General features: G+C 38.8%; 2 protein-coding genes across 2 annotated transcripts; both read left to right on the top strand.

Annotated features, from left to right (window-relative positions):
• The first annotated feature begins 2,429 nt into the window (after positions 1–2,429).
• LOC105974727 (galactinol synthase 1) lies at positions 2,430–4,977 on the top strand. Its single transcript, XM_012999870.2, has 4 exons — positions 2,430–2,877; positions 3,464–3,784; positions 4,243–4,377; positions 4,529–4,977. The coding sequence occupies exons 1-4, from the start codon at positions 2,554–2,556 to the stop codon at positions 4,727–4,729; spliced, it is 981 nt and encodes a 326-aa protein (XP_012855324.2). The 5' UTR covers positions 2,430–2,553; the 3' UTR covers positions 4,730–4,977.
• A 95-nt stretch (positions 4,978–5,072) lies between these two features.
• On the top strand, positions 5,073–9,315 carry LOC105974726 (uncharacterized). Its single transcript, XM_012999866.2, has 2 exons — positions 5,073–8,229; positions 8,293–9,315. Exons 1-2 carry the CDS (start codon positions 5,283–5,285, stop codon positions 9,135–9,137), a joined length of 3,792 nt encoding a protein of 1,263 aa, XP_012855320.2. The 5' UTR covers positions 5,073–5,282; the 3' UTR covers positions 9,138–9,315.
• The last annotated feature ends 164 nt before the right edge of the window (positions 9,316–9,479 follow it).

The following is a 9,479-nucleotide window of genomic DNA, read 5'->3' as shown; positions in this document are numbered from 1 at the left end:
TAGATGAGCCTAGCTCTTGCCTGCGTTTGATGTGATCAATAGCAGAACTTCTAGACGAGCGCCACGTGTACCAAGAATATTCGGATAAGGAGGCCTTCCAACATAAATACATGAAAGTTTGTGTCCTCTTTTGCAAAATGCCATGGTCCACTTCAAGTTGCAAAAATATCCTTCAATTTATCGTTTCTGTTACATTCTTCATGATAATATATTATATTATATTTTATGATTGAAAATACATTCCAAACATTCAATTTGAAGATTTACAATCGATTTAATTAGAGATATATATATATATATATATATCTGGTTAAAAATATATTTAATAATAAAAAAGAACAAAAGTTACATAAAATTTCATTTCCTTCAAATTAAAGTAATTGTCAGTGCAATAATTTAGATTGTTAATTAATAATTATTACGTTTTATTTAATGGCTGATGAATTCAAAAGTAATTCAGTCTTTTGTTTTGGTCTTATATATGGGCTTTTACATCTTGGCCCAACTAAAAACGGAAGTCCATTTTATTATTAAATATTATTTTTTTAATTATAAAAGACTTAATTTTGTAAGATGAACAAGGGACCACTTTATTCTGAAATTACACGAGAAATAATGAAGTCGCATTTACAAATATGCGATTTCTTAATATATCACTTAATAGTAACTCTTTTAAATAAGAAATAAAATAAAAAATCATTGAAATGGAAATTAAACTAATTAGGGTAAATTCCACTTTCTCCCCTTGTACTTTGGCTCGATATCACTTTACCCCCTTCTACTCTCAATTGCATCCATTTGCCCCCTTGTACTTTGGCTCGATATCACTTTACCCCATTTTACTCTCAATTGCATCGATTTGCCCCCTTGTACTTTGGCTCGATATCACTTTACCCCCTCCTACTCTCAATTGCATTGATTTGCCCCGCTGTACTTGAAAAATTGTCTCAATATGGTCATCGCCGTTAGTTTTCAGACATTTGACCTTAACACTGTTTGCTCTAAGTCTGAAAATTACTAAAAAGTCACCCCTCCCAGTTTTAATAATTATTTAAACTGGGAGAAGTGGTTTTTTTGTAATTTTCAAACTTAGATTAAACGGTGCTAATGTCAAATGTGTGAAAACTAACGGCGATGGCCACATTGAGACAATTTTTCAAGTACATGGAGCAAATCGATGCAATTGAGAGTAGAAGGAGGTAAAGTGATACCGAACCAAAGTACAAGGGGGCAAATCGATGCAACTGAAAGTAGAAGGGGGTAAAGTGATATCGAGCCAAGTACAATGGGAAAGTGGAATTTACCCAACTAATTAATAATTGGACTAATTATTGAATTATGAATTTGTCTTTTGCAGACAACTCGGAAGAAGATGAAATTCGAATTCGTTGCTTTGATAAAAAGTTGCATATTCCTACAGCAGCCCTTTGGGTTTATGAACTATTCCTTCCTTTTTCCTTTCACATTATATATATTGCCAAAAGGGAGGCCAAACTTACATATATATTTATATATTTTTTTTCATTACATACATAATTTAATTTTATTTATCCTCAAAATTAAATCGGACGAATAATAGATGCAATAAAAACAAAACAACCTTTGGCCCATTGCACATACTAAAAGATGCACAATTGGTCAATACTCTTGATTAATGTACGTTGTTATAAATCAAGAAAGGTATTCTTAGCTTCCGAAACATGCAAACCGATCCTTGTCCTTTTCCGATCGATAATAATTGCTTCGTGCATTAACCTGATTGGAAAACATATGTTATTCATATGTATATGTGCTTAACGAGTGGTTATTTAATAAGACCTATGGTTGAATTTTCACAGTGTATAAATAAATTTAATGTAACATCTAAAGAGTATGGTTTCCCAAATAAAGTATATGTGTAATTTTGCAATAATTGCTAATTAAAATGTATGATTTGGTCTCGTCGATTCCTCAAGATGTTGATGAATAATCATCACGAGTATTGAGAAAATTTTGAAAAAAAAATTAAAAATTAAAAAAAAAAGAAGCTAATTTTAATTTGAAATGTCTACGTTTTGTTTGACTATTTCAATTAGCACTTTTGATCCTTTTTTGCCACCCCAACCTTATTTTTATATTCTAACATATTCCAAAAGATAACGACTCCCACTTCATATATAGTTCATCCCCTCAAATTTCACTTGCTTTTATTTTCCATCAAATAATTTAAAATTAAAAAGAAAAAGAAACCAAATAAATAAATAAATAATTAAATAAAGAAAGAATAAAGTAGAAATAGTATATTCAAATAGTATCAATATCAACCCAAATTGAATATATCCCCATCCTATTGAATCCAAGCCATTGCCTCTAGTGACAAGGCAGCATCAACGGTGAAATTAAGTACCAAATCATCTTCATTCTTGATTTGAATTTCATTTGGAGTGCATTTCACATGCATTAACATTTCATTTCACTCCTATTTAAACTGCTCAATTCGTGCTATTGAAGCTCAGAAACAAAAATTATATAGTAGCTTCCTAGTTTTACTCTCTCCCCTTTCTCTCTCTAAAAATGGCACCTCAAGTAAAAAAGACCGACGTAATCTCCGGCGCCGGAAAAATCACGGCCGTCGACAGAGCTTACGTGACGTTCTTGGCTGGAAACGGTGACTACGTGAAAGGAGTGGTGGGTTTGGCCAAGGGTTTGAGGAAAGTCAAAAGCGCTTACCCGCTAGTGGTGGCGATATTGCCGGACGTGCCGGAGGACCACCGTGAGCTTCTCCGATCACAGGGATGCATTGTGAAGGAGATCGAGCCGATATACCCGCCGGCAAACCAGATTCAGTTCGCCATGGCTTACTACGTCATCAACTACTCCAAACTCCGTATCTGGAACGTAAGTAATAGAATAATTAATTAGCCTAATCTTATATATAAAAGAAAGAAACGATAGTGAAACCCTAAAAATCCTAAGGAAATTTTTGTAATTTTTTTTTCTCTACCTACTAAATTTGTAATTATATTTTTTCTTTATTTTTTAATTTCTTATCTCAGCAACAATTTGCCTCTTTCTTTATTATTCAGTTTTTCTTTTAATGCAATCTTTAAAATCTATTTTTTTCCTCTACTAACTTTTTTTAATGTGGATTTTATTATTATTAATTTTTCCTTTACTAATTGATTCGTCATTTATTTTTACGATCAATTTCATATTAAACAAATTGAGTTTATAAAATATTTTACAATCAATTTCATATTATCATATTTGTATGAAAGTTTGATTTTGTTACTGTAATTTAAAATATCACTAGTAAATTTTGTTATTATAGTATAATGTATTTTTTTTATTACAATTGTTATTATTACGTATTAAATTAATTATTTTTTCATACTAGTGTATATATATATATATAATAATATTCACAAACATAGATAAGTAATTTTTTTTTAATTATTAATTAAATTTTTTTACGTAAGTGCAGTTCTTGGAGTACAGTAAGATGGTGTACCTGGACGCAGATATTCAGGTTTATGAAAACATTGACCATCTTCTCGACGCGCCTGACGGTTACTTTTACGCTGTAATGGATTGCTTCTGTGAGAAAACGTGGAGCCACTCGCGTCAGTTTTCGGTTGGATATTGCCAGCAGTGCCCTAATAAGGTGACGTGGCCTACGGAGATGGGCCCACCACCTCCGTTGTACTTCAACGCCGGCATGTTTGTGTATGAGCCTAACAAGACTACTTATGAAGCTCTTCTTGAAACTCTGCAAATTACTCCACCTACACCATTTGCTGAGCAGGTAATTAATTTCTTAATCCTGATTTAAAAAAAAAGGGAATATTCTTTTTTCTTTTTCTTTTTTTCCAAAATTTCCATTTTTCTGTGCTTTTGTTAAAAAAATGATTAGATTTTCCAAGATTATGGAAAATAATTCCAAAAAATTACTAATTTTTTTTATTTAAGAAAAAAACATTTATAATATTAATATGGATCATCATATGTCGATGTTATATTACTACATATTTCATACTGTCCCAATTCGATAGTTTTCGATTTCGAATAATTTTGGTGTTTTTATTTTTTTAGAAATTAGAAAAAATAAAATCGCAATATTTTCGAAAGTGCTTCTATTGGTGTATGTAATTATTCCCCACCCCTAGTCATGTAATTTTTCTGGCTACAATTTTGCATGACAATATAATTAATTATCTTCAATTAATTAATTTCTTGATATTAATTGAAATTAAATGAACACAGGATTTCTTGAACATGTTCTTCGAAAAAACCTACAAACCGATTCCCCTTGTTTACAACCTCGTCCTCGCAATGCTGTGGCGCCACCCCGAGAACGTCGAGCTCGACAAAGTTAAAGTTGTTCACTACTGTGCTGCTGTAAGTATAATATATACATTAATCATTTCACAAAACTTCCATTAATTACATATACATATAATAAAACATATATATATATTTATTAATTAGTAATATATATAATAGTTTTTATTTATTAATTAATTAATGAATCTCGTGTACATGCATGCAGGGATCAAAGCCGTGGAGGTACACCGGAGAAGAAGCCAACATGGACAGAGAAGACATCAAAATGCTTGTCAAGAAATGGTGGGATGTTTACGATGACGAGTCGCTCGATTACAAGCCCGACGAAGCTTTCTCTAAGCCATCGATAATGGCCTCCATGCCGGAGCCAGCTGTATCCTACATTCCTGCCCCTTCTGCTGCTTGAAAACAATTAATAAATAAATAATAAACAACCGAAGCAACCGCGTTTTAATTTTCCGACAAAAATGGCAGCATCGATCTCCTAGCTGATGATGTCTTACCTTAAATTATTAAGTTAAGTTTTTATGTAAGTTTTACTTTGTCTGTTTTGTTGGTTTGTGTGTGTGATGCCAATCTTATTATGTAAACCCTAGCAGTTAAAGAAATGTTAGTGTTTCTGCTGCAATTATTAATTATTATGAAAATTTAAAACCCCTAGCTTGCATTTATTTATTTTTATTTTTATTTTATTCATTTTTATTTTTTGAAATAATAAAAAAGGAGAGAGTAAATTAAAAACTGTTGAATTAGTAACTGTAAGCTTTATTCAATTTACTTTTGCACATATAACTGCAGTTAGGCATTAATTCAAATGGGGTGTTACAGATTTAGTGTCTTAAATTAGTAGAATTAAATCATAAATCAAACATTTAAATACCACACATTCATAAACCAAGTCATCAATCAAATCAGGACATGTAACAATTTTATTAGCAATTATACAAATTAGATAAGAAATGAAAACTCTTGTCTGTATTTGTTTTGTTCTATTTGTGCTTTGTTTTGGGATCACATGTTCAAATGCAAGTTCAAGCAAAAAGAGAAGGGCAAACAAGATTGTGATCAACAATAAGGCCCGAGACGAATTAGCCGTGCATTGCACGGAGGGAACGGAAGATTTCAGACGAACGTTGAATTCGGGCGAGAAGTATTCTTGGACTTTGTCCGAGAAAACGGTCGCCGAGGATTTGCTCGTGATATGTCATATCCATATCCGGGACAAGGTTAATGGCGGCGCGCATGGGTATTTCGTGCCGTGGAGGAGATGCAAGAAGGCGTGTAGATGGAGGGTTTTGGATGATGGGGTTTTGCAGTTGAAGATGAATCATGGCAAGTATAGAGATTTCGCGTTGGAGCCGACCAAGGAAGATGCTTTACGAGATTATGAAGAAAATGGTCGTTCCTGCGGCGGGGATGTTCCGGATGAGGGGGCGGAGGGGAAATGTGGTGGCGATTCTTGCGGTAATGATGGTGGTGGCGGCGTAGTTGATGATCCTGATGAGAAACACGGCGTTGCACCGCCTCCGGTGGAGGAAGACAAGGAGCACCAGAAGCCCGATAAAGAGGATAAACTTGCACCACCGCCGACGAAGCAAAATTCCCACCAACCAAAGATTGGGAAAAGTGCACCTCCGCCGATGAAGGAAAAGGCTGCGCCACCTCCTACAAATCAAAAATCTCGGCAACCGAAGATTGGCAAAAGTCAACCGCCTGCAAAGGTTGCGCTACCTCCTACAAAGCAACCAAAGAGTGGAATAGATGCCCCTCCGCCAGCGAAGGCGAAGGCTGCGCCACCACCAACAAAGCAAACATCGGAGAAATCCAAGAATGGGAAAAGTCCATCTCCGTCAAAGGCCGCGTCGCCTCCTACAAAGGAAAAATCCGATCAACCGAAGATTGGCAAAAGTCCACCGCAGACAAAAGGCGCACAACCTCCTACAAAGCAAAAACCTCAGCAACCGAAGATTGGCAAAAGTCCACCGCCAGTAAAGGTAGCACCACCTCCTACAACACAAAAATCCCAACAACCGAAAATTAGCAAAAGTTCACCGGCGACAAAAGGTGCACCACTTCCGGCTAAGCAAAAACCCGAGCAACCAAAGATTGGGAATAGTCCACCGCCGACAAAAGCTGCGTTACCTCCTACAAAGCAAAAACCGCAGCAACCCAAGATTGGAAAAAATCCACCGGCAGCAAAGGAGGCACCACCTCCTACAAAGTCTCAAAAACCCAAGATTGGAGATAGTCCAGTGGTGACAAAGGCGACGCCACCTCCTACAAAGTCTCAAAAACCCAAGATTGGAGATATTCCTACAAAGGCATCGCCACCTCCTATAAAGTCCAAAAAACCCAAGATTGGGGACAGTCCAGTGGTGACAAAGGCGTCGCCACCTCCTACAAAGTCTCAAAAACCCAAGATTGGAGATAGTCCAGTGGTGACAAAGGCATCGCCACCTCCTACAAAGTCTCAAAAACCCAAGATTGGAGATAGTCCAGTGGTGACAAAGGCGTCGCCACCTCCTACAAAGTCTCAAAAACCCAAGATTGGAGATAGTCCAGTGGTGACAAAGGCGTCGCCACCTCCTACAAAGTCTCAAAAACCCAAGATTGGCGATAGTCCAGTGGTGACAAAGGCGTCGCCACCTCCTACAAAGTCCCAAAGACCCAAGATTGGGGATAGTCCAGTGGTGACAAAGGCATCGCCACCTCCTACAAAGTCTCAAAAACCCAAGATTGGAGATAGTCCAGTGGTGACAAAGGCGTCGCCACCTCCTACAAAGTCTCAAAAACCCAAGATTGGAGATAGTCCAGTGGTGACAAAGGCGTCGCCACCTCCTACAAAGTCCCAAAAACCCAAGATTGGGGATAGTCCAGTGGTGACAAAGGCGTCGCCACCTCCTACAAAGTCTCAAAAACCCAAGATTGGAGATAGTCCAGTGGTGACAAAGGCGTCGCCACCTCCTACAAAGTCTCAAAAACCCAAGATTGGAGATAGTCCAGTGGTGACAAAGGCGTCGTCACCTCCTACAAAGTCTCAAAAACCCAAGATTGGAGATAGTCCAGTGGTGACAAAGGCAACGCCACCTCCTACAAAGTCACAGAAACCCAAGATTGGAGATAGTCCACTGGTGACAAAGGCGTCTCCACCTCCTACAAAGTCTCACAAACCCAAGATTGGAAATAGTCCAGTGGTGACAAAGGCATCGCCACCTCCTACAAAGTCTCAAAAACCCAAGATAGGTAATACTCCACCGCCGACAAAGGTGGCGCCACCTCCTACAAAGCAAAATTCTCCTAAGATTGGCAAAAGTGCACCGCCAAAGAAGACGGCTCCATCACCTACAAAGACTCAAAAACCCAAGATTGGTAATAGTCCACCGGCGACAAAGGTGGCTCCACCTCCTACAAAGCAAAATTCAGCCAAGAGTGGTAAAAGTGCACCACCAAAAACGGCGGCGCCACCTCCTACAAAGACTCAAAAACCCAAGACTGGTAATAGTCCACTGGCGACAAAGGCGGCGCCAGCTCCTACAAAGCATAATTCTCCCAAGATTGACAAAAGTGCACCACCAAAAAAGGCTGCGCCACCTCCTACAAAGACTCAAAAACCCAAGATTGGTAATAGTCCACCGGCGACAAAGGTGGCTCCACCTCCTACAAAGCAAAAATCTCCCAAGATTGGTAAAAGTGCACCACCAAAAACGACGGCACCACCTCCTACAAAAACCCCAAAACCCAAGATTGGCAAAAGTCCACCGGCGACAAAGGTGGCGCCACCTCCTACAAAGCATAATGCTCCTAAGATTGGCAAAAGTGCACCACCGAAAATGGCGACGCCACCTCCTACAAAGACTCAAAATCCCAAGATTGGTAATAGTCCATCGGCGACAAAGGTGGCTCCACCTCCTAAGAGGCAAAATTCTCCCAAGATTGGCAAAAGTGCACCACCAAAAAAGGCGGCTCCACCTCCAACAACGCAACCCAAGATCGGCAAAAGTGCACCGCCAACAAAGGCTGCGCCACCTTCTACAAAGGCAAAATCCCAACAACCCAAGATCGGTAAAAGTCCACCGCCAGCAAAGGCTGCTCCACCTCCTACCGAGCACAAAACCCAACAACCCAAGATTAGCAAAAGCCCACCGCCGACAAATCCGGCACCACCTCCTTCAAAGCCAAAATCCAAGGCTCCGCCACCTCAAACAAAGCAAAACCCCCAACAACCGAAGATCGTCAAAAGTGAACCACCGGCAAAGGTTGCGCCACCTCCTACAAAGGCAAAACCCCAACAACTGAAGATCGGCAAAAGTGAACCGCCGGCAAAGGCTGCCCTACCTCCCACAGTATCAAGATCCCAACTACCCAAGAGTAGCAAAACTCCACCGCCGACAAAGGCGGCGCCACCTCCGACAAAGCAAAAACCCCAACAACCTAAGATCGGCAAAAGTTCATCACCACCACCATCAAAGGTTGCCCTACCACCTACAGTACAAAGAACCCAGCAACCCAAGATCGGCAAAAGTCCATCGCCGGCGAAGGGAAATCCGAAACCGAAACCCAAAACAGAAGTTAAACCTGCGCCGCCGCCGACAAAGGGCGGAGTGAAACCAAATCCAGATGCTAAACCTGCACCGCCGCCAACAAATGGGAAACATGAATCAAAGGGACCTGTTACTAAACTCTCGCCACCGCCACCTACAAAGGAAGAACAAAAACCCCAGCAGCCGTCGCCGCCGCCGCCGACAAAAAAGCAACGGAAGAAACCTCGTAAGGTGTTCTACTCCTGTATGAAAGATGATTCTCTCTCTACGTAGGGATCACCAAAAAGCCAAGGGTTCTTTAAAATAAACTCATAAAAAGTCGTTAAAAAAGCTGTCTTTATTAATTCAATTCGTTTCTTGATTTATCTCCTATTATATCATTTTTCTTTTGTTATTTGTAGTCATCCCTTTTGAGGCACTACCATATTAATGGTTTCAATATTTTTACCTATGTTCATTTCTTTTATATCATTATAATAATACTTAAAAAAATGAAAAGATAGTCATAATATGAAAACCTCGTATACGCAGGTTGTGCTGGAACAAAGTCTGCATGCAGAATAATTTTGGACAAGTTTAATTAGAACATGGCAGGAATCTACGTGTATCAAATTA

Source organism: Erythranthe guttata, chromosome 5 (genome assembly GCF_056151865.1).
Source record: "Erythranthe guttata isolate IM_541 chromosome 5, IM_541, whole genome shotgun sequence".
NCBI classification, from domain to species: domain Eukaryota; kingdom Viridiplantae; phylum Streptophyta; class Magnoliopsida; order Lamiales; family Phrymaceae; genus Erythranthe; species Erythranthe guttata.
The sequence above is the reverse complement of the archived record's forward strand: the minus strand, read 5'-3'. Positions and strand labels throughout refer to the sequence as shown.